The sequence below is a fragment of the Acomys russatus genome, chromosome 16, assembly GCF_903995435.1.
Source record: "Acomys russatus chromosome 16, mAcoRus1.1, whole genome shotgun sequence".
Classification (NCBI taxonomy): domain Eukaryota; kingdom Metazoa; phylum Chordata; class Mammalia; order Rodentia; family Muridae; genus Acomys; species Acomys russatus.
The window spans coordinates 27,042,253-27,066,573 of record NC_067152.1 but is presented as its reverse complement, the minus strand read 5'-3'; the positions used below and the strand labels follow the sequence as shown (position 1 = coordinate 27,066,573).

Sequence of the window (24,321 nt, the reverse complement as noted above, 5' to 3'; positions counted from 1 at the left end):
ACGCCTGCGTACTGTGCGCCGGTTGCCCATGCGGCCCTAGGGCTGGGAGCGCGGCGCCGCTCCGCTGCGGGGGAGGCCATGGCGGAACCTTCCCAGGCCCCAAATCCGGCCCCGGCCTCGCAGCCCCGGCCCCTTCAGTCCCCGGCCCCTGCCCCAACTCCGACTCCTGCGCCCAGTCCGGCTTCAGCCCCCACTCCGACTCCTACCCCGGCCCCAGCTCCTGTCCCAGCTGCAGCCCCAGCCGGGAGCACAGGGACTGGGGGGGCCGGAGTAGGAAGTGGGGGGCCAGGGAGTGGGGGGGATCCGGCTCGACCTGGCCTGAGCCAGCAGCAGCGCGCTAGCCAGAGGAAGGCGCAAGTCCGGGCGCTGCCGCGCGCCAAGAAGCTTGAGAAACTAGGGGTCTTCTCAGCTTGCAAGGTGGGGGCGGGGCCTAGGGTGAAAGGGGGCGGGGCTTGGGGGCATCCAAGGCCTCCGGGTGGGAATGGGGGCGAAGTTCTAGCTCCAGAGCCTCTCTTGCGCTTGGGGTACAGCATCAGGTGCCTGCTCCTTCCGCCTCTAGGCCAATGAAACCTGCAAGTGTAATGGCTGGAAAAATCCCAAGCCCCCCACTGCACCCCGCATGGACCTTCAGCAGCCAGCTGCCAACCTGAGCGAGCTGTGCCGTAGCTGTGAGCACCCCTTGGGTAAGGCAGGCAGTGTCTTTGGAGCTGGGGCGGAGGGCAGGTCCAGGTCCCGTTTGGACATGGTGACTTAAGTACCATAAAGCCTCCTAAAGAAAGACTGGGTTGGGACTGTATATGTATGTCCCAAGGAAAGAAAAAGGAAGTCTCCCTTCCCAGAAGAAGCAGGGAGCTACCAAGGGCTTTATGGGAGAACTGAGATCATTGGGTCTCCCTGTTCAGCAGGGATTGCAGGATGATCAAAGGTGGATGTCGGCTAGTCAGAAGGAGGTGCAGGAGTCAAGCCCTGTGGATCCCTCCTACCTATTTTTCCCAACCTAACATAAACATCTTGTAGCGGACCACGTGTCCCACTTGGAGAACGTGTCAGAGGATGAGATCAACCGGCTCTTGGGAATGGTGGTAGATGTAGAAAATCTGTTCATGTCTGTTCACAAGGAAGAGGACACGGACACCAAACAGGTCTATTTCTACCTCTTCAAGGTGAGCAATCATGGAGTAAAAGAGTAAAGGTGGGGTGAGGTATTTGTGTGTGTGTGTGTATGTTGGGGATCTGGTTCTCGTAAGTTCTGCCACACCTATTCCTCCCCATCCCTCTTCCTGGCATCGCAGCTCCTGCGGAAATGCATCCTGCAGATGACTCGGCCGGTGGTGGAGGGATCGCTAGGCAGCCCTCCATTTGAGAAGCCTAACATTGAGCAGGTAGGACAGGCATGGAGAAAGAGCCGGAAGGGCAGCTTACAGGGTGGAGAACCTGTTTTTCCCTCAAGCTGAGAACAGGCGAGAGATTCAAAGGAGGGACACAGCGTGTGCTGACCTCCCGGTGGCCGTGGAAGTTAGAAGGGGTTTCTCTTCACAGAGTCCCACGGTGGGGGGGGGTCCCCCCACAGTGGGGGCCGGGGAGAGGTAACCTTGGCTCCTATTGGAGACGCCTCTGCTGCCTGCTCGCGCCTCCTGATTTTGTCCCCTCCCTGATTTCTCAGGGTGTACTGAACTTCGTGCAGTACAAATTTAGCCACCTGGCCCCCCGAGAGCGGCAGACAATGTTTGAGCTCTCAAAGATGTTCCTGCTCTGCCTTAACTACTGGAAGCTGGAGACGCCCGCGCAGTTCCGGCAGCGGTCCCAGTCTGAGGATGTCGCTACCTACAAGGTCAATTACACCAGGTAAATCCTGGCAGAGAGCCTCACAGGGGAGGCTTGGGCAGTCCAGTCTGCTGGTCTCCACCCTCGCCTACCGCTCACTCCACCTCCCCCCAGATGGCTGTGTTACTGCCACGTGCCCCAGAGCTGCGATAGCCTTCCCCGGTACGAGACCACCCACGTCTTCGGACGAAGCCTTCTGCGGTCCATTTTCACTGTCACCCGCCGGCAGCTGCTGGAAAAATTTCGGGTGGAGAAGGACAAACTGGTGCCTGAGAAGAGGACCCTGATCCTCACACACTTCCCCAAGTAAGGCTCGGTCTGGCCTGTGGGGATCTTGCCCCAAATTCATGTCCTCGCTCTTGTCCCCTTTTTTCCAGGAAGGCTTCCTGGATTGGTCCCTCCTCTCCCTCCATGGGCCTTCTGGGATCTGGGTGTCTACCTGGCAGATTTGCCCATGGCCCAGAAGCTACTTGCTAGTATGTGCTAGTCTGGGGATGGCAGGTACATGGCCCAAGCTAACGCTACCCCTTCCAACCCCCCTGGTAGATTGTTACTAATAGTTTCCTTATGGGCACCTGGATGCAGCCTCAGAACCCCTCCTACCGCAGTGCTCCAAGCCGTCAGAGTTTGCATTTGAGGTGAAGCCATTACCCATCTCTGTTCTAGTCCATTCTTTATACGTTTGCCTATATTGTGCCACACCTTCCTCTCATTTGAATCTGGGTCATGGCTCCCTATTCAAAAAAAAAAAAAAAAAAAACAACCTTTGCTAGGAACGAGAATGTGGGAACAAGAGGTGGCCAGATTTCAGGGGACTGGGTGTCCTGCCTGGCCACACAGCATAAGATGGCATCAGCTCAGACCCATTCTCCTGTACCATACATCATGACAAAATTGGGTCTCTAATCTCTATCCTGGTTGTGCCCTGTCCTCAGCAGGTGGAGAGCTGAGCGCCCCTCTACATAATAGGCCTTCTCGGATAGCAGAAGCTGCTGTCTCCTCCTACCCACTGAGAACAGGGTCTGTGTGTCTGGCCTCTCGTCCCTCTGGGGTCTGGCCCAGGCTACTCCTAGTTGAAGGCTGGAGTCGTGGGACAGTTGTACCCTCCCCCACAGGTTCCTGTCCATGCTTGAGGAAGAGATCTACGGGGCAAATTCTCCCATCTGGGAGTCTGGCTTCACCATGCCACCCTCAGAGGGGACACAGCTTGTGCCCCGGCCAGGTTGGTGGCACAATAGCTCTGCAGGGTCTGCTTGGCCACCGTGGCTGGCCTACTGCCTCTGGGGTGAGAGGATTGGGGTGTGGCAGCAGTGGGGAGATACCTTTGGGGCTCAGGTAGGGCTGAGAGAGCCTGGATCCTTCTAAAGACTCCGCCATGCCCTCCACTCCCCATCCTCAGTTTCTTTTCTCTTGCAGCGACAGTCAGTGCAGCGGCTGTTCCCAGCACGCCCATCTTCAGTCCCAGCATGGGTGGAGGCAGCAACAACTCCTTGAGCCTAGATTCCACGGGGGCTGAGCCCATGCCAGGTAGGAACTTGACCTCTGACCTCTGACCCCCACTCACCCTTCCCTCCACTTTTCCTGCTATCCCTGGGTGACCTTGTCACCCTCCCCAGCAGGAGAGAAGAGGAAGCTTCCTGAGAACCTGACCTTGGAGGATGCTAAGCGGCTCCGTGTGATGGGTGATATCCCCATGGAGCTGGTCAACGAGGTCATGCTGACCATCACTGACCCCGCTGCCATGCTGGGGCCTGAGGTAGGCAGCCTGCACCTGCTGACCTACAGGGGAAGGGAGCCTCACCCACCTGATGCCCTTGTTTACCCCACCCCCCTTCTGCCTAGACAAGCCTGCTCTCAGCCAATGCAGCCCGAGACGAAACAGCCCGCCTGGAGGAGCGGCGAGGCATCATTGAATTCCACGTCATTGGCAACTCTCTGACGCCCAAGGCCAACCGGCGAGTGCTGCTCTGGCTCGTGGGGTTGCAGAATGTCTTCTCCCACCAGCTGCCACGAATGCCCAAGGAATATATTGCCCGCCTTGTCTTTGACCCGTGAGTCCCTGGGGACCCGCAGCCCCAGAGCACCTTGGCTTCCCCATCCCTCTACACTGGACACTCCCAATTCCGAGGTTTAACCTTTCAGGATTTCCTTTCCTCTGTTCTTATCCCTCGTGATACTTCACTCTCTGAGGGCAGAGGGACCTGGGGAGCAAGGACAAGACAGGTAAGTTCCGTGACATGTCCCCTCTCTCTTAGGAAACATAAGACTTTGGCCTTGATCAAGGATGGGCGGGTCATCGGTGGGATTTGCTTCCGCATGTTTCCCACTCAGGGCTTCACGGAAATCGTCTTCTGTGCTGTCACCTCAAACGAGCAGGTCAAGGTGAGCACAATGCCCCGACCATGACCCCATCCAACCACCTGCTTTTGAGTCTGGACCACATGATCCATCCCACCACTAGCTTCTGAATTTAGACTAAGCCAGCCAGAATGGCAGGATATCTGTGCCTCAGCCCTTCTTGTAGCAACCAGGCATTTCCACATGCTCCCACAGGGTGGCAGCTCTGCCTTCATAACACCATTTTTAAAAAGTACTGGCCAGGCAAAGTAGCGCATACCTTTAATCCCAGCACTCAGGAGGCAGAGGCAGGTGGATCACTGTGTTAGAGGCCAGCCTGGTCCACAGAGTGAATTCCAAACAGCTAGGGCTAAATAGAGAAACCCTGTCTCAAAAAAAAATACAAACAAAAAGTACCCGAATCAGCAATAATTTTTTTTTTTTTTTTTTTTTAATTTCTTTTCTGGTGTTGGGATGGAACACAGGCCCTTGTAGGCAAATTCTCTACCACTGAGTTCTGCCCCCATCAAGCAATATTTTGTTTTGGTTTTTGTTTGTTTTGTTTTTGTTTTTTGAGACAGGGTTTCTTTGTGTATCCATGGCTTGGCTATCCTGGACTCGCTTTGTAGACCAGTCTGGCCTCAAACTCACAGCGGTCCACCTGCCTCTGCCTCCCAAGTGCTGGGATTAAAGGCGTGTGCCACTATGCCCAGCGCAAGCTATGTTTTTAAGCAAACCTTTGGGACTTTATGTTTTGGAGAGGGTCTGTGTAGCTAAGGGTAAAAACACTGTAATCCAGATGGACGGACCTTAAACTTCTGATGTTCTTCCTGCCTCCAGAAGGCAGAGTTATAGGTGTGCACCACCACACCAGGTTTTATCCATTGCTGAGGATTAAACCCAGGTCTTCGTGCATGCTGAAGAAACGGTCTACTGAGCTACACCCCAGGCAGCAACACTTAAAGTGAACTGTGGTTTCTTCAGAAAGGCTTACATACCTTGGGGAGTTGATAGTCCCAGCTTCGTTCGTATATATATATATATATATATATATATATATATTTTTTTTTTTTTTTTTTTTTAACTAGTAACTACTTTTTGGCTTCTCATTATCCTGTTTTATATACATATCTGTGTGGTCCTGACATGAGGGAATTCAGGGTTCAGAAGACATCATGAACAGGCCTCTATGACCCCTTTGTTCTAAAAACCCAAGGTGTGGGGCCAACAGGCTCTGTTGGGTTGGAACCCAGCACTGCTGTCTCTGGTCAACTGACCTCAGACTGTTCCTTGTGTAACTAACTGGGTTTCAGGTTTTGTTATTGTTGTTTTTCCTATGAAATGGGGCTTTTAATACCTATTTGTGGGCTAACTGGCAAATGGGTCTTTGAGGAATCAAATGCTGAATCTGGCCCTAAGCAAGCACCTAGAAATTTTTCACTTTCTCTCCATAAGTGCTGGTCCTCTCCTGGCCACCTGCCCTCCCTGAGTTGTCTTCCCCATCTCTTCCCCGACCTGCCCATCTTCCCTGCAGGGCTATGGCACCCATCTGATGAACCACCTAAAGGAGTACCACATCAAGCACGGCATCCTGTACTTCCTCACCTATGCTGATGAATACGCCATTGGCTACTTCAAGAAGCAGGTAAGCCTTGGTCACATCATACCTGCTCCCAGTTTGTGTGCACAGCTTCCAGTGCTCAAGTCCCTTCTTGTCCCCTGGTGCACCCGGCACCAGTGAGGATGGACCTCCCTTTCTGTGTGCCCCCTACCTGACGCCATCCAGTAAAGAGCAGGGCCAGGGATTGGAAGGTCCTTTTGGCCACTGGAGGAGATTAGGGGTGGCCAGGGGGAGGTGGGGTTATCGCCCTGCCACCAGGATGTTTAGAGGTGCAAGAGGAGCCATGCACGCACTCCTGAAGGGGCTGTGAAAGTTGGAGAGTCCTTGCTGATTGATTGAGTCTTAACTCTCCGCTCACCTAGGGCTTCTCCAAGGACATCAAAGTGCCCAAGAGCCGCTATCTGGGCTACATCAAGGACTATGAAGGAGCGACGCTGATGGAGTGCGAGCTGAATCCCCGGATCCCCTACACAGAGCTGTCCCACATCATCAAGAAGCAAAAAGAGGTGCGCACACGTATCCATGGGGATCTCGTGAGTGTGTACTGGGGAGTAAATGTGCAAAGGCATGTATTATGTGTGGTGGAGACAGGCCAGGTCTTGGTTCTTGCCTGCCCTACCTCTTAGGAACAGTCACAAGTAAATGTTAGCACTGACGGACCATGGCCTTGGGGGGTGACTGGACCTGAGCCGCCCCACCGCCACCCCACCCCCGACCCTTACCTCCTCAGATCATCAAGAAGCTGATTGAACGCAAACAAGCACAGATCCGCAAGGTCTACCCTGGACTCAGCTGTTTCAAGGAGGGTGTGAGGCAGATCCCTGTGGAGAGCGTCCCCGGCATCCGTGAGCAGGGGCCCTGGCTGAAGGGCAGGAGGGTGTTCTTGGGGCACAGGCAGCCATTCTTAGGGATGTTCTCTTCCCCCCTTTGCAGGAGAGACAGGCTGGAAGCCATTGGGAAAGGAGAAGGGGTGAGTGTTTAGTCGAGGGGATTGAGCGTGGGAATGGGGGGCTGGAGGGTGGGGGAGAGGGGCCCAGACCTCTCAGACTTGGCATCTCTCATTCCAGCAAGGAGCTGAAGGACCCTGACCAGCTGTATACCACCCTCAAAAACCTGCTGGCTCAGATCAAAGTGAGAGGCCCAGGTTTTCCTCTAGGGGTAGCTGAGGCGGGTGGCCATCTTGGGTTGGCTGTGGGCACTGTGGGCCCGTCCCCAGCTCAGATCTTCTCCCTAGTCACACCCCAGCGCCTGGCCCTTCATGGAACCTGTGAAGAAGTCAGAGGCCCCTGACTACTACGAAGTTATCCGCTTCCCCATTGGTGAGGACCCTTCTGCCCTCACTTCCCTGGCATGTTCCCCCACATCTGCTCCTGCCTGTGCTGAGTCAGGTACCTGCCACAGTGGGCAGCCCCCCACTTCTTCACCTCTTAAAGGCATTTCCCTTCTCCCCTTTGACCCAGACCTGAAGACCATGACCGAAAGGTTGCGCAGCCGCTACTATGTGACCCGGAAGCTCTTTGTAGCTGACCTGCAGCGGGTCATCGCCAACTGCCGGGAGTACAACCCCCCAGACAGCGAGTACTGTCGCTGTGCCAGTGCCCTGGAGAAGTTCTTCTATTTCAAGCTGAAGGAGGGGGGGCTCATTGACAAGTAGTCCCCAGCTGGGGGCTGCAGTTCCCACCTCCACCTCATCAGGTCCATTTGGGTGTTCCCAGGCCCCCCTCTCCCTGACTCATCAGGAGACACTCCAGCCAGGGACCCCAGATCTTGCAGACTCTTCGGCCAGCAGGCACTCCCAAGCCTGCAGCTCTGTTCCTGCCTTCATTGCATCCGACCTTGGGTAGATGTCTGGTCTGGAGCCAGCCCCGTGTAGAATGTCTGGTGGCCAGGACATGAACTACTCAGCCTTGGCCCTTACAGAGCTCCGCAGACTGGGCATCCTGAGCCTCGGCCAGGTACCCATTTCCCAGGGCCAGGGCTGTTCCCTGAGTAGCTGTGGCATGGAAACAGCCCAGACTGGAGGAACCATGAGAGGCTGTGGCTCGGCCTACACTGTTTTGTCCATTTGTCCCCCAGAGCTGGGGGCAGGAGGACCATTCATTCCTTGGCATTAATCCCTTGGAGGGAACAATAAAGTTTTTTTTTAACCCCTGTGTGATTGTTTTGGGGTGGGTGTACAGCTTCAGACTTAGCAGACTTTACTTTTCCAGTCCTTCCCCTTGCAACCTGGAAGCCTAACTTCAGGCTACACTGGTGCCGCTGTCCCCTGCAATGTATAGTGGGGTGATGGACCTACCTGACTGCTATCCCTATGGCTTCTAGCCTGACTCACCTACAAAGGAAGAACAAGAGCTTGTCCCTAAAGCCCGCCCATTCCCTGACTCCAGGCTGGTCCTGGTCAGGCACCAGGCAGCCAAGGTCAGAACCTCCAGGCCATAAACTTAACCGGGGTGGGCAGGGTTACTGCAGGTTGTGAAAAAAGAAAAAATGAGGAAGTAGAGGACCCAGGAGCAACAGGAGCCCTTTCCTTTCAGTAACAGTGTCTCCCGCCCCAATCTTCTATTTTTATGTAGCCACAATGGGCCAGGCACAGCTCATCTGGCTCCTCCCCTTGTTTTAGTTTCATTTCTAATGACTGAGCTGCCGACCCAGGCTTTCCCAGAGTTTCCGAAGCCTCAGCCGGGACCAGGCTAGTCCACTGCTCGCTAATTGCCCCCAACACGGACCTCAGTCCTGGCCAGAGCAGAGTCCAGGTGGGTGTCTAGGTGCTCTGCCCCACCTCTCCTAGGAGGCTTTGAGTTCTTGGCAAAGGAAAGCCTCTTCAGCTGATTGGGCTGGCCGGGAGTTGGGGGAGGGGTTAGAGGACAGGGGTTCTGATCCCTCTGTTATTCCAGAATGGAGCTGCGGCCCTACCAGTGGGAAGTGATCCTACCGGCTCTGGAGGGCAAGAATATCATTATATGGCTGCCCACGGGTGCTGGGAAGACCCGGGCAGCTGCCTTTGTGGCCAAGAGGCACCTAGAGACAGTAGACCGGGGCAAGGTGGTTGTACTGGTCAACAGGGTGAGTGGTCTGCCCTTCCCAAAGTGGGGTCTCGGCTCTCTGTGACACTTCTTGGGTCTCTTCTAAGCTACAGTCTCCTCCGGGTCTTCTCACCTTGGTTCAGGACACAGCTATGTCCTGAAGTGTCACCCCACTCCTCCCAGCTTCCCTGACCCCCAACTCCAGTAACTGCCATTTCCCACCTCACCCCAACCTAGGTTCTCTCCCTCGTTTGTTCACTTCCAGGTACACCTGGTGAGCCAGCATGCTGAGGAATTTAGGCGCGTGTTGGATAAACATTGGACCATCTCAACCCTGAGTGGGGACATGGGGTCACGAGCTGGCTTTGGCCTAATAGCCCGGAGCCATGACCTGCTCATCTGCACAGCAGAGCTGTTGCAGCTGGCACTGATCAGCTCCGAGGCAGATGAGCACGTGGAGCTCACAGGTGAGGGTAGGTGGTGGTCATGAACAGTTGAAGCCTCCAGTCAGTGTGGGAGTTCTCATGGGAGTGAGCGGGAAAGGGGGGGGGGGTGCGGGGGGCGAGGCGGGGAGCATCGCCAAAGCCATAACCTGGTTAACAGGATGTGCTCCTGGGCCAATGAGCCCCATCCCCTCGGCTGAACCTCAAGTTCCTAGTCTGTAAACTGAGAAATAGATCGTTGCTGCCTGCTCCTGGTCGGGGACCCAGCCGGAAGTTGGGAAGGGAAGAGGGGGTCTTCAGACAAGAGCGGGGACTTCGCAAAGCTGGGAGGAGGAAGAGGTGCCAGGTGCAGCTCACAACTCATGTGCCCCCAGAGTTCTCGTTGATTGTGGTGGATGAGTGTCACCACACCCACAAGGACACCGTCTACAACGTCATCTTGAGCCGCTACCTAGAGCATAAGCTGCAGAAGACAAAACCTCTTCCCCAGGTTCTGGGTCTCACAGCCTCCCCAGGCACTGGAGGGGCCACCAAGCTTCAAGGGGCCATTGACCACATCCTACAGGTCAGCTCAACCCCTGAACCCACCCCTCTCACCATAGCTCCGTTAGGGACCTCCTTGCTTGCCCTGCCTCTCCTAGCCCTACCAACCCCACTGTTCATACTGTGGCTACACTGGTCTCCTCCAGTGTCTTGAACATATTGGGGCTCGTAGGAACCTTTAAGCTCCTTATTCCTTTCGCTGGGAACGCCCTTGCTTTTGAACCCTCATCTGATTCCCTCCTACCACTTAAGAAACAGCTCTGACACCAGCACAGTCTCCCTTGGCTGTCCCCACTGCGCTGTCATAGCACCAGGTTTAGTGTTTTCAGGGGTCATTCATACTACCTGATGTGTTCCCGTTTTGTAGCCTTTGCTGTTTGTCAGTGGTTTCTTCATGTTCATTTGCATCTCAGTCCCCGCCTCCCCCCATCAGTACTGGAATATTAGTAATTCAGAGGGCACATGTTCAGACTTACTGAAGAAATGAATCCCAACTCCCAGTGGGCCCCACCCCAGGCTCTCCTGTCCTTAGCCAGGAACCCCACCTCCCTCAAAATTCTGCCTAACTCCTTTTTCTGGTGACACCTCTCTGTTGCCTCCAGCTCTGTGCTAACTTGGATACGTGGCGCATCATGTCACCAGAGAATTGCCACTCCCAGCTGCTGGAACACAACCCAAAGCCCTGCAAGCAGTATGACCTCTGCCAAAGGCGCAAACAGGTGTGTGAGGAGCCGCCGGGCAGGCTTGGGGTCTGGTGTAGAGTTAAGGGAACCTAGGGTGTGGGTCCTGGCTCTGCTTTCCCCAGCTCTCGTCGCTTCAGGCCTCTTGCCTGTACCTGTTACTCCAACTGCCATTTCTGTGCTTTGAGACACATGCAGCCTAAGTCCATAGCCTACTGTTCAGAATGGCTCATTGGTACTGTCACGCCATGATGCTGGGGTACTTGGTGTTAATGTTGGACCAATTCTTTTCTTTCTTTTTTTTTTTTTCTTAAGATTTTTACTTGTTATATATACAGTGCTCTGCCTGCATGCCAGGATCTCATTATAGATGGTTGTAAGCAACCATGTGGTTGCTGGGAATTGAACTCAGGACCTCTGGAAGAACAGTCAGTGCTCTTAACCTCTGAGCCATCTCTCCAGCCCCCACTGGACCAATTCTTTTCTTTAGTGACACTTGCTGATGTCTGTGAGGACAGGGCTGATCCGGGGCTCTCTACATCGTTGTGCCCAGGCCACAGGGCAAATGTATAAAGTGAGTGAGACAGTAGAAGCTGCCTACAGGAATCTAGTTGGTCCCTCTCTCCAGCCAGGATGCTTCACATCAGAACCTTGAAGTTCTCACTCTCAGGGGAAGTGTGCTCACCCCCTCCCATGTGTATGGAAATCCCCTCATCCTTTCGCTCCTTCTTGCTCAGGATCCTTTTGGAGACTTGCTAAAAAAGCTTATGAACCAAATCCACCAGCAACTAAATATGCCCTATCTGAGCCAGCAATTTGGAACCCAAATGTATGAGCAGCAAGTGGTGCAGTTGAGAAAAGATGGTGAGAGGCAGGCTTGGGAGGGCCTTTATGGGCGGAGCCTTTATGGGCGGAGCCTTTATGGGCGGAGCCTTTATGGGCGGAGCTTCTACACTAGAGGCGTGGCCTGTCGGGATGGAAGCTCCGGGGAGGTTGGAAGGGGGGGGGGCTTCCAACCCTTGACCCTGTAACCCCCTTTCCTGCAGCGGCTGAGGCTGGCCTTCAGCAACAGCGGGTGTATGCGCTGCATTTGTGGCGCTACAATGATGCGCTGTTCATCCATGATACTGTCCGCGCACGGGACGCTCTGGACATGTTGCAAGATTTCTACAACAGAGAACGTGCCACAAAAACACAGTTGCTGCATGCAGAGCGCTGGCTGCTGGAACTGTTTGACAGTGAGGCACAATGGGTTTAGTACTGCTTGGGAGCTCAAGGCTATTTGTGGCTGGGCAGCTACCAGGACCCAGGGAGGGTCCTGGGTCTCTATTTTCCTAACCAAAGCCCGAGGCTACTAGTAAGGAAAACTTGTTTCCTCAAGTGTGACAGTTTGCAACGGTAAAACTAATTCAGGTTATTAACAAAGATATCTTAATTTCTTATTACATTTGTTTATTTAGTGGAGAGAGGAAAGGGGACGGGATTTGGTACAAGTACCACAGCAGCACATGTGGAGGTCAGAAGGCAACTTGCAGAGAAGTTTGTTCTCTTCTTCTAAGGAAGAGGCCAGAAAAATGAGCTCAGATTGTCAGACTTAGTAGCAAATGCTTTTTCTTTCTGAGCCATCTTGCCAGCCCCCAGCAAAGATATTTTTAAAACGACATAGGATGGCTCCATGTCATATGAATTCAAATCCCAGAGCCCACTTAAAAATCAGGTGCAGAGAGCCGGGCGTGGTGGCGCAGGCCTTTAATCCCAGCGGGAGGCAGAGGCAGGCGGATCGCTGTGAGTTCGAGGCCAGCCTGGTCTACAAAGTGAATCCAGGATGGTCAAGGCTACACAGAGAAACCTTGTCTCGAAAAACCAAAAAAAAAAAAAAAAAAATCAGGTGCAGCCGACTTGTCATCTCAGCACCTGGGTGCTGGGGACACCAGGATCCCCAGGGCTTGCTGGGAAGTTCATCTTGCCAAATAGTGAACTCTGTTTTCAGTGAGAGACCCTGTCTTAAAAAAAAATAAGATAGGGGAAAAAAAATAAAAAGATCGATGGCTAGTGGATAAATGTCCTTGCTGTACAAACCTTTTTTTTTTTTTTTTTTTTTAAGATTTATTCATTTTATGTATGAGTGCTCCATCCGCATGTACACCTGCATGCCAGAAGAGGGCATCAGATCTCATTATAGATGGTAGTGAGCCACCATGTGGTTGCTGGGAATTGAACTCAAGACCTCTGGAAGAGCAGGCAGTGCTCTTAACCATTGAGCCATCTCTCCAGCCCCTCTGTACAAACTTTTGATTTCTCAGACCTGGGGGGGGGTGGTATGGGGAGGAGAACAATGGAATCCACACCCTCTACACACATGCCATGGTACACACACACACACACACACACACACACACACACACACACACACACACCAAATAAGGTGGTCCAGGAAAATCTGGCTATCCTGATGATATTCCAGCACTCAGGAGGCAGAGGCAGGCAGATCTCTGAGTTCGAGGTGAACCTGGTCTAGAGTAAGTTCCAGGGCAACCAGGGCTACACAGAGAAAGCCTGTCTTGGACAAAAAAAAAAAAAAAAAGGAAGGAAGGAAGGAGGGAAAAAGCCCATGGGTCCATGGGTGGGGCTGGGATACTAGCGTTCACTTACCTACCTTGCAGCAAGGTTTAGTTTGGCTCCTCAGCATACAGTGTAGTGACCCATGACTGTCACCCCAGGATTTAGGAAGTGAGTGCAGGAAGCAGTGAGTTTATGGCCAGCCTGGGCTACATGAAAACCTGTCTTTAAAAAAAAAAAAAATGGAAACAACAGATGCAAAGGTCCTAGTGGTGGGATTGAGAAGGGGTGCTGGTCTGGGGTACATGAGGGATGGCTTCTGTACTGAATGTCTCGCGTAAAGCTGGCCGTGAGAGTAAGTAGCAAATGTGTCCTTACGTGTACTCTTAGAACAGCTCAGGGAATGAACAGGAGTGAGTGTCCCCTCCTCATACCACCCGGTCCCTGTGAGCACCCTGTCTACACCCAGGCCTGAGCCCTGCGCCCCTGCCTCTGTTTTGGTGTTCTTAGGCCATAAAAATACGCTGGCCAACCTAGCGGCCCATGGGCCTGAGAACCCAAAGTTGGAGAGGCTGGAAGAGATCCTGCTGAGTCAGTTTGGGGGTCCCAACAACCCTCGGGGCATCATCTTCACCAAAACCCGCCAGAGTGCCTACTCCCTCCTGCTCTGGCTTCAGCAGCAGCCTGGCCTACAAACTGTGGACGTCAAGCCTCAGATGCTGATTGGAGCTGGGAATACCAGTCAGAGCACACACATGACCCAGGTGTTTGCTTTTGGCTGGAGGCATTCCATAGGGGAGAAAGGGGAACAAGGTCCCCAGCACAGAGTGATAGCAGGAAGGCTGTGGGAAACATGGGGCTTGAATCTTCCTAGGCAAGAGGTCGCTGGTAGGATTGCTTGCCTAACAAACACAAAGCCACAAGCCAAGTGTGGTGGTACATTGTAATCTGTCTTGTAAAGGAAGAAAGGAAAGAAGGGAGGGAGAGAGGGAGGGAAAGAGGGAAGGAGGAAGGGGTGTAGGGAAGGGGTCATTAGGGAAGATGGGCATGATCTTGGGGATACCTGGGGATAGAGTGGGACTCTGTGTTCCCATAACCTTTTCCCTCCTCCCTGAATCCTCCAACAGAAAGACCAGCAAGAAGTGATCCAGGAATTCAGGGATGGTACCCTGAACCTTCTAGTGGCCACAAGTGTGGCAGAGGAAGGGCTGGATATATCCAAGTGCAATGTGGTGGTACGCTATGGGCTCCTGACCAACGAGATCTCCATGGTCCAGGTACTCTCAGGCCCTCCTCCCCACGCCAATGCCCTAGAAGAATCCTGTATGGACCCCCAGCCCACAGCTGCCTCACCTTTGTCATTCTTCCCAGGCCCGGGGCCGAGCTCGAGCTGATCAGAGTGTGTACTCCTTTGTGGCGACAGAGGGCAGTCGGGAGCTGCGGCGGGAGCTGACCAATGAGGCTCTGGAGGTGCTGATGGAGCAGGCAGTGACTGCAGTACAGAAGATGGACCCCAAAGAGTTTAAGGCCAAGGTCAGCAGGCATCCTGCTGCAGACTTGAGAGCCCGAGGCGCTGACTGCACCCACACCCTCCAGGCTCACCTAGGGAACTTTTATACAAACCCAGGGTAATGTTGACAGAGAGGGCAGTGCCTGTACCCTGCATGACCTTAGACATAGGCCTTGTCCTAGGTGTGAGCTTATGCTTGGTTACAACAGCAAGCTCTAGGCCAGCCTGAGATACATGGGGGGGGGGGGGGGGTGGGGGAGTAGGAGGAGAAGGCAGGGGCTGCAGGGGAGGAAGGACAGATACTTTATATATTTGTGAGAGCTTTCTAGAAATAGAAGGAAAACAAAGATGGGCAGAAGGTAAAATTGGAACAATGTTCTAATCTCAGAAGCAATGTCCAAGATACTCTCTTCACACCCCACCACCACCCCAGACAGGGTCTCTCTACATAGCCTTGGCCTCCGGCTGCCTCTGCCTCCCGAGTGCTAGGATTAAAGGTGTGTGCCACCACACCCGGCCTTGATACTCTTTATTCTTGTTATCCCAGTATAATAGTGCTTCTCTGATAGATTTTTTTTTTTTTTTTAAAAAGCTTTACATGGAATTTTTCAAAGGGAAAACAGATTCGGCACAAAGGCTGTCACCTATCTCCTGTATTTTTTTGTTTGTTTGCTTTTGAGACAGAGTTTCTCTGTGTAACCCTAAATGCCCTGGAACTCACTGGGGAGATCAAGCTGTCCTCAAACCCTGCCTGCCTCTGCCTCCCGAGTGAGTGGGTGCACCACCACCCATATTTTTGTTCACAAGGCTTCAATTCAAGAGAGTGGAGAGACGGGCTCAGCCAGTAAAGGGCCACACAAGCACAGGACCTTAATTCAGATTCCCAGTCCAGTGAAAAGCTGGACACAACAATGCCTTCCTGTGGTCTCAGCTCTGGGAAGACTGAGACAGGAGGATTTCTGGGCTTGCTGAGTCAGCTTCAGGTTCAGTGACAGACTCTGTCTCAAAAAAAAAACAAAAAACAAAAACAAAAAACAAGCCCCTCCTGGGTCTGGGTACAAATGCCCCAGGGTCTTTTGGGACCCCCTGGGAGCTTTCCTGAGGGTGGGTCTCTTAGTGTCACATCTCCTCCCCTATCGCCACCCTCCCCCAGATCCAGGAGCTGCAGCTGGCAGCGCTAGCTAAGCGAGCGGCTCGCGCGGCTCACCGAGAGAGTCGGCAGCGGCAGTTCCCACCCGAGGACGTGCAGCTCCTCTGCATCAACTGCATGATAGCCGTGGGCTACGGGAGTGACATACGGAAGGTGGAGGGGACCCACCACGTCAATGTGAACCCCAACTTCTCGTGAGAGCCACGGGAGGGCTGGCCAGATGAGGAAGGGCTTGTGAAGGGTGTGGGAGGCAAAAAGAACATTTTATCAAGGGGGGGGGCGATTATCCCCAGCCCCATCCCAGAAGTGAAGAAGCAGAGGTGCAGGTGTCTTGCTAAAGCTCCCACAGCCATTATGTGATGGAAAGAGAACTGAAATTTAGGATACAAAGAATTCAGCCGTGAACCAACACCCTGGTCCTACCTACTCTTAGGACATCAGAGCAGGTCCAACTGTCTGGTGAGGTGGCCATCTCCACTACTCAGGCTGCTGAGGCAGGAGAGAGTTACTTGTGCCTAGGAGGTCAGAGTCAGCCAGGGCAGCAGAAGGCCGCCACCTCAAAAGAAAAACCACAAGAATCGGCAGCGGTCCCTGGGAGTGGTGGGTGGTGGTATGCTTGCTTGTAGTTCCAGTGCCTGGGAGATAGGGGTACAAGGTGTCGTCCTTGCCTACACAGAGTTCCGGGCCAGGCTGGACTTAGAAAGAGAAGGGTCCTGGTCTTCACTGTGAGCCAGGGCCACAGAGAGTGAGAGAAGGGGAAAAAAAGAGGGGGAGAGGAGTGGAGAGGGCTGGGGATGTGTAGCTCAGTTGGTAGACAGGATGCATACCTTAGACAGCACAAAGTGCTAGGTTCGATCCCAAGCGACTGGGTGTGGTAGTGCACACCTGTATGTAATCCAGCACTTAGGTGATAGAGGTCGTAAGATGAGCAAGCAGGTCAAGGTTATCCTCAGCTACAACACTGAACTTGAGGTCATCCTGGGCTACATGGGACCCTGTGTCAAAATCCACATAGCCTGAGCTTAATTCCCACATCCTAAAACTTACCTTCTTTATGTGCGCGCACGCGCGCCCCCCCCACATACGCCTCTTTGACCCTTCCCACACATACACACACTAAATTAAACAACTCTAGCCCTCCCTCTGAGCCACCCACTTCCTGCTTCCTAAAGGGTCACCTTACTTCTAGTTATAACATTCATTACATAACTATCTCTTAGACACCTCTTGTGTGGCAGGCCACGGTGGGTGCTAAGGTTCCATCAGAGAGAGCGTTTCAACTAGGTAGGAGAAGGAGGGTGGGTGGGTTTTGAACATGAGAAGATGCATCCAGGCAGGGGTGAGGAAGCTCAGTTACTGTGAGAGGAATGCCCGGGAGTGATTGGATTCAGGATGAAGGCAGGCCAGGCCATGGAGCATCTTGAAGGCTGGGCCTGAAAGTTAAACCTTTTTAATCCAGGAGGCAATGAGCAGCCTTGGATACATTCTGAGCCAGGGAATGGCAGGCAGGCAGGCAGGTAAGATGGCTGCCTCTAGGCCACCCTACCAGGTGTTGGGAGGCAGCATGAGGTTGGAAAGAAGGATGAAAGAGAAGGATCCATGAGGAAACTTGAAATCACTCATGTGGGAGACAGAAGTTCCCAAGCTTGGGTGCAGGAACAGGGTGCAGACAGGGCAGGCAGACCCTCCTGCAGGCTAGGCTTCCTGGTTCTTGGAAATTCTGTATCTTGACAGGCAGAAAGACCTGATACCCTGCCCGGGACTCAGCCAGCTACAGGGCATGAAGTCTGGGGTGCAGGGGCCCCAGAAGGACTCTGTTATCTCTTCTAGGGCCTACTATAACATCTCCCAGAAGCCTGTGGTCATAAACAAGGTCTTCAAGGACTGGAGGCCTGGAGGAACCATTAGCTGCAGTAACTGTGGTGAGGTAAGTGAGGGACCAGGCCCCAAAGCCCTCAGCTGCAGATCACAAAGGCCTTTGGTCTGGGAAAGGATTTCCAGCTGTGCCTTCATGCCCTTACCCAGAATGGAGCCAGCCCGGCAGAGGGAGACCCCCAGTCTGTACTGTAGTCCTGTCTTAGGGAGCCCACTGCGTGATGGCCTCTGGTGGTAGATAAAGTCCCGGTCACCGCAGAAATCCAGCTTGAGGACCCACGTGTTTCCATCTGCTCCACCACAGGTCTGGGGCTTCCAGATGATCTACAAATCAGTGACCTTGCCGGTGCTGAAAATCCAAAGCATACTACTGGAGACCCCTCATGGGAGGATCCAGCCCAAAAAGTGGTCTCGGGTACCCTTCACAGTATGTAACTTCGACATACTGCAGGACTGTGCCCAGGGCCTGTCTTATCTCTCCCTGGACTGACCCCTTGTACCTGCAGTACCGAGCTCAGGCTGCAGGGGGCAGGAGAGTCCAGCAAGCCATCCTCTTTCCCGTGGGTAGCACTGTGGTCATGGGGTGATGGGGTAGCCTTTATTCTGCCCCAGATATTCTTATGTACATTGAATGGAGTTGGGAAACTGATGCAGGAGAATGGACATGCTGTGTTGCACCAGGGATTGCGACAGCCTCCCCATTGCCCAGGAAACCTTTGGGTTTTTGTTACATTTTTCTTTCTGAGGTTCTTCATAAAGATAAATGATAACATGAGGTATAAAATGTGTAATTTTATTTTGTAGTGCAATTGATGGGAAACAAACCTCATTGATAATGTGTATTTTAATACTTTTTGCCACGTATGCCTTCTTCTATTCAAGATATAAACACACCCCTGCAGGTGTCTTTGTTCCTGTTATAACCCTATCTTCTACCCCTCCCCACACACTTATCTGCTTGGCAGTATTTTCTTTTCTTTCTTTCTTTTTCTTTTCTTTTCTTTTTGGTTTTTCAACACAGTGTTTGTCTTGTCGTCCTGGCTGTCCTGGACTTGCTTTATAGACCAAGCTGGCCTCAAACTCACAGAGATCTACCCTCCTCTGCCTCTGCCTCCAGAGTGCTGGGATTAAAGGCGTGCATCACCACACCTGGATTAGCAGTACTTTTTAATGTTAAAATAGTCCCCCTGGGACTGAAGACGTAGTTCAGTTGTTTGAGTGCTTGCCTGCCGTGTACAAAGCCCAGGGTCTGATCTGCAGAACTGCACAGGCCAGCATGGGTAGTGCCTACCTGGAATCTGACCACTGGAGACTACAGGCAGGAAGGAGGGTGCTCTGGGGAGATGGCTCCTTGGGTAAATTATTGCCTCCAAGCCTGAGTGAGTTCAATCCCCAGGGCTACTAGGTAGAAGGAGAGGACTGCCAAGTTGGTCTCTGACCTCCTCACAGGTACCCTGGAGCACTCATGCACACCAAATGGAAAATGGTTAAGGGAAGTCCAAGGTCATCCTTGGCTACATAGTGAGTTTGAGGTCAATCTGGCCTACAAGGGATCATCTACAGAGAGAGAGAGAGAGAGAGAGAGAGAGAGAGAGAGAGAGAGAGAGAGAGAGAAGGAGAAAAACCTCTTCAGTGTCTGTCCAACCCACATGTAGATCGTCAGCAGGATAAACCTGAGGTGCCCAAGGCTTGGGGTTCCGAGGCTAGCCTGGTCTACAAAGCGAGTCTAGGACAGCCAAGGCTACATAGAAAAACCCTGTCTCAGAAAAACAAAAGCAAACAAACAGAATATAAGGTCATCATGTCCCCTCCATCCTGTGACAGGTTCTAACCCTCTTCCTCCCTCTCTCATCTCCCATCCTCCCCCACCCCTCACCCCGTTCCCCCCCATCCCCCCTCACCTGGGGTGAGAGGACCTGACAAGTAGCATTTGAAGGCTGGGATGAGGTAGGCATGGAATAAGGAGAATCACAAAGGCCTAATTTTTTTTTTTTTTTTTTTTGTTCTCATTTTAATAGAGACAAGATCTAGGTTGATTCTTCGGGGAAAGGGCTATTTCTGTAGTGAGAGACCCAGCAGGCACAAGTCACCTTCAAGGAGGCAGGGAGAGAAGGGATAGGGCAGAGATTTGGCAGTTCTTCCTGCTATCCAACCTTGGTCTCTTCTGCTTCATCCTCGCCCTGCCCTCGGAGTGCATGGAAAATACGTCATCCTCCTCACAGTCTTTTCTGGCTGAGGGTGACAATTTCACTTCCATTTTGGGGGGAGGGGGAGGCCATCCATCTTAGCTCAGAGTCCCTCTCCGGCTGTCCTTGGCCCCTTCAGGAGTCCTTCTGCTTCCTCGTGGGTGCTTTCTGCTTCTTCACTCCCCACTGTGTCCTGAGTTAAGCCCCCCCAACACACACACCCTCAGCCAGGAACGTGCCTCTTACAGGTCAATAAAATTAGCGACTGATGGCGGGTGGGGCGGACAAAGAGTGCTAAGCTCAATGGCCTTGAATGTGGCTGGACTCACGGAGTTTGGACGCCTGTCATTCCAGCACTAAACAGTGACAGCTGAGGGACCTGCCAGGGTGACCCAGGAGAGTGGGGGGGGACCTGTGTTGCAAGGAGACAGGAAAAAGATGGGCACCTAACATCCTTCCAGGCGCTGCATCTCTAGTGGCTGACTCTCAGACTGGGAGCTGACCTTTGGGGGGAGGGGCTGTATCCCCACCCATCTTCAATTTTGTGAGATTCTCATATTGAGGGAGGGCAGCTAGGGCAAATCTGTTCTTGACGCTGCTTTGGGCTGAGGTCTTGCGATGGAGCCAGGCTTGTGGGCATCTGGACCAGGCTGTCTGAAGGAGGAATTTTAATAAGGTCAGGAGGACCCCGGTGTCCTAACTCTCAGGAGGTCAAGCGTGGTGGTTCATTGCCTTGTAGTCCCTGCACTTGGGTGGCTGAGGAAGGACTGTTGTGAGTCGGCTAGTTCAAGGCCATCCTGGCCTGAGTGCAACCTTCCTAACCTTAAACATGAGGAGAAGGAGGAGGGGGAGAAGGAGAAAAGAAGGAAGGAAGGAGAGGTGAGAGGGAGGAAAGAGAGAGACCTCACTAGCGTGAGCAAGTATGACTGATGGCACATGTATGTAAAAATGTGGAGGGTAGAGGGCGGAGGACCAAGAGTTCAAGGTAAGCCTGGTCTACATAAGACCCTGTTTTCAAAAGAGACGGGGAGGGAAGGGAAAGGAAGAGAAAGAAGGAAAGAAACTGGAACTCCCAGTGGCTCTGTTTGTAGGCCCTACTAGCCACCTCGAAGTGCGTGTGGACTGTTCTCCGCCAGGACTGGGGTGGGACTGGAGACCCCGCCCCTCCCGGCTCGGTCCCGCCCCCCGGCCCGCCAGAGCGGGCCTGTGAGCCCTGAGCATCTGCGCTGCCAACCAGGCGAGAGCAGGTGGCCAACGCGGCTCCGTCTCTTCCCTGCAGGTAAGAGCAGCAACGCGGGCCGGTCCACACTGAGGACCTCGAGGGCAGCTCGAGAGGACAAGGCAGAGCTTTCTCCTGTCCTCTGCCCGTACCTCAAACCTAGGGGATTCCCCCCTCCCTCCCCGAGAGACATCTCCGTCTGGGTTCAGTGGGAGGGTGCGGCAAAACTCTGAGGAAGTCGGAGGAACCCGCTGGCTTTGCATGATGCTGCGAGTCCGAGGGTGGGGGAAAGCAGTGTTCCGAAGGGCAAGAGGGTGAGGGGGGTGGTCTTTGTCACCCCAGTGCCCTGTGTGGGTCTCAGGGCAGTATCTTTCAGTTTGGAGTGATGAGGTGAACCGAAAGGTTTCTATTCTGGACAAGTGAGATCACAGCTGCTGCCTATCTGAGTGGGACCTGGGTTTTCTGGTGACCCTGTATCAGCTACATCATTTACACCTGGGTACAGATGAAGAGAGGTAGTGAGGAGTGAGAAAATGCCGAAAACAGAGGCCAGGATTCCCCAGGGCGCGGCATAGGGTTACCATACCCCCTCATGTGGGCTTTGGGCTGGGACTCTCTCCCAGGACTCCAGGGAAGGTTGTCGGGGAAAGGCCACCTGAGATAACTCAGCTGTGATACTACTGGGCTCCCTGAGCCACAAAGGAGAGGCAACTTGGGACTTTGTGATCCATTTAAGTAAAGCCCAGACCCCTGGGGTGTGGAGCAGTGGGAGGTAAGGAACCTTCTGGAGACCCTCACAAGTCTTTGGACAGACTGAAGAGACGATTAGGGGAGAGGATTTTTTTCATGACTACCTAAATCCTCATTCCATCATCATCTCCCACACACACCATCATTGGTGTGTGTGTGTGTGTGTGTGTGTGTGTGTGTGTGTGTGTGTGTGTTGGCATGTGTGTGGAGGTTAGAGGACAGCTTGATAGATGTTAGCACTCAGTTTCCACTGTGTATTTGGGTGCTGGGGAATTAAACACAAATCATCAGGGTTAGCAGCAAGTGCTTTTACAGCTAAGCCATCCCATTGGCCTTTCTGCTCATTTCTGGTCATCCTTTCTGCTTCTGGGATAGCTTCTTGTTTACAGGAGGCTGTGAGCTACAGGAAAGGCGAAACTTCAGTCAGCGTTAGCATTGAGTCCTGTCCGCTCTACCTCTGCACTTGCTTCCTTACTTGAACATGGCAACAAGCATAGAACCCAGGGATAGATCCCAGCTTTGGGGATTTAAGGGGAGTACACACGAAGAGCGCTTAGCACAGTGCCTGGCTCCTGGTGATGGCTCAACAGGTCTAAGTGTCCCCTCCTGGGTAGGACAGCAAAGCCGATCTGCAGGGGGTGGAGGTGGGGTAGACATTTTTAAAGCTTGTCCAGAAAGAGAGATGCCCCTTCACTCCTCCTCTACAGCCCCGGCCTCCTGCTGGTTCCCATCGCTGTGCTGCCCAGAACTTCTTACCTCCTCCTGGCTCTGTCACCTTATTTGTGTCGTCTTTCATCATCTGCAGGGTGAGGCAGGATCCAGGGAGCTGCTGTGGGGTAGGAGGGGTGGGGGGAGGAGGACTTGGGGCTATACCTAGATGGAACAAGCTCTGGTTTGGATACCCAACTTGACAAGGATGGCCCTGTGGGCGTCACCTCCCTGCCCTCCCCACCTCCAGAAATCCACACGTTGGGATCAAACTGAGCTGGCTTTTCCCAGAAAGATAAATAATCCTACCTGGGGGGTTATCTGAGCTGCCCTCCAGTGGCCCTCCACTGGAGGGGGAGCCTCAAGCCCTGGCTCTACTTCTGGTGACCACCAAAGAGGGCCAATCTGTGAGCACCCTTAAAATCTAGGCAGGGGTGGCGGTGTGCCTGCCCTTGGCTGGGTGCTTTCAAGTGTTCCATTCTGGATGCTTTCTGTCAAATGTAGAGTCAGCGGGGCTGAGCGTCAGGACCACATTCTCGGGGTTGGGGATACAGCTCAGTTGGTAGAATGCTTGCCTAGGATGCTGTTACACAGGTCCTGTGGCCAAAAGTAGGCTGAGGGCAGCCCTTATGATCAGACCTGGCAGTGAGAATGTAGCAAAGGCAGAGACGGCTGGAGCCAGGGTGAGAATGGAGCCATCTCTCTACACTGATATCATTCTGGTGTGAAACTTGCCTCATGGGAAGCAGAGAAACTTGAATGTGAGCTTGGTCTCCCAGGTTGCCCTAAATGTACATCTGTCACGGTAGGGGACCAGAAAATAATTTATTGAACGAAGGCTGAGGGTGTAGCTCGGTTGGTAGAGTGTTTGCCAAGCATGCACAAGACCTCCAGCATCCCATGAAACCCATGTGTGGCCAGGCATGGTGGCACACGCCTTTAATCCCAGCACTTGGGAGGCAGAGGCAGGCAGATCGCTGTGAGTTTGAGGCCAGCCTGGTCTACAAAGGGAGTCCAGGACAGCCAAGGCTACACAGAGAAACCCTGTCTCAGAAAAAAATAAATAAAACAAAAACATGTATGGTGGAACATGTGTGTAAATCCTAGGAATTTGAGAGGTAGAGTCAGGGGGACCAGAAGTTTATCCTGTGTTACAAAGAGTTTGAAGCTAGCCTGGGATACATGCAATCTAATATAGATATGATTGAACATTTCATTAATAAGATATAACATATGTGTGTGTTGTGTTGTTGTTATTTTGCAGTCCTGGGGATCAAACTCATGGGCTTTGTGTGTGCTAGGCAAGCGCTGTACCACTGAGTCATATCCCAGTCTGTATTGTTTTGCTTTGTGGACAGGGTCTGACAATGTTATTCAGGCTGGCTTTAAACTTGAAGCAATCCTCCTGCCTCAGCTTCTCAGGCCACCATACTATCAGAACTTTAAGCTGTTTAGACTTGTGCTCTCTGAACCCAGTGGTTCTCTTGTTTCATACCCTACTAAGGTGACAAGGGACCTGAAAGAGTCTGTGACCACAGGTGCCATTTGGCTAACTCCCTCCCTGTACTCCTCTCCCCAGTTACCGTAAGCCATAAAACTGGGCTTGGGCCACACGAGCCTAGACAAGGAGGAAGTTTCAAGGTAAAATGAAAATTGTCAGTTGTCACCAATAAGCAGTCCCCCCTTGGGCTTCCTGACCTCATTCTCTAACTCAAAATTGGGACATTTTTTTTTTTTTTTTTAATGTCCTGTGATGCTTGAGTGGGGAAAGGATGTGGAGGAGAGCTTGCTTTTCTTCCCAGCGCTGCAAGAATGTAGCACTTAATGCTCCCAAGGAGCAAAGACGAAACAAGCTTGCAAGCAGCAACAAGAGAGATGGAATCTAGATCCGAG

The 24,321-nt window shown here is 52.9% G+C and overlaps 2 protein-coding genes across 3 annotated transcripts; both read left to right on the top strand.

Moving 5' to 3' along the window:
- The first annotated feature begins 20 nt into the window (after positions 1-20).
- On the top strand, positions 21-7,692 carry Kat2a (lysine acetyltransferase 2A). Of its 2 annotated transcripts, none has more exons than XM_051158626.1 (18): positions 21-417; positions 560-683; positions 1,018-1,163; positions 1,293-1,382; positions 1,664-1,845; positions 1,939-2,130; positions 2,940-3,046; positions 3,241-3,351; positions 3,444-3,580; positions 3,667-3,875; positions 4,080-4,206; positions 5,696-5,806; positions 6,145-6,288; positions 6,513-6,627; positions 6,716-6,752; positions 6,850-6,913; positions 7,017-7,101; positions 7,243-7,692. In XM_051158626.1, the coding sequence occupies exons 1-18, from the start codon at positions 79-81 to the stop codon at positions 7,434-7,436; spliced, it is 2,514 nt and encodes an 837-aa protein (XP_051014583.1). In that variant the 5' UTR covers positions 21-78; the 3' UTR covers positions 7,437-7,692. The 2 variants fall into 2 exon arrangements, with proteins under 2 accessions (XP_051014583.1, XP_051014582.1); XM_051158625.1 differs by having other exon boundaries at positions 3,441-3,580.
- A 768-nt stretch (positions 7,693-8,460) lies between these two features.
- On the top strand, positions 8,461-18,070 carry Dhx58 (DExH-box helicase 58). Its single transcript, XM_051158628.1, has 13 exons — positions 8,461-8,535; positions 8,677-8,845; positions 9,071-9,272; positions 9,623-9,813; positions 10,394-10,510; positions 11,209-11,335; positions 11,518-11,709; positions 13,541-13,794; positions 14,158-14,307; positions 14,402-14,563; positions 15,694-15,884; positions 17,521-17,617; positions 17,870-18,070. The coding sequence occupies exons 2-13, from the start codon at positions 8,678-8,680 to the stop codon at positions 18,053-18,055; spliced, it is 2,037 nt and encodes a 678-aa protein (XP_051014585.1). The 5' UTR covers positions 8,461-8,535; position 8,677; the 3' UTR covers positions 18,056-18,070.
- Positions 18,071-24,321: the final 6,251 nt, after the last annotated feature.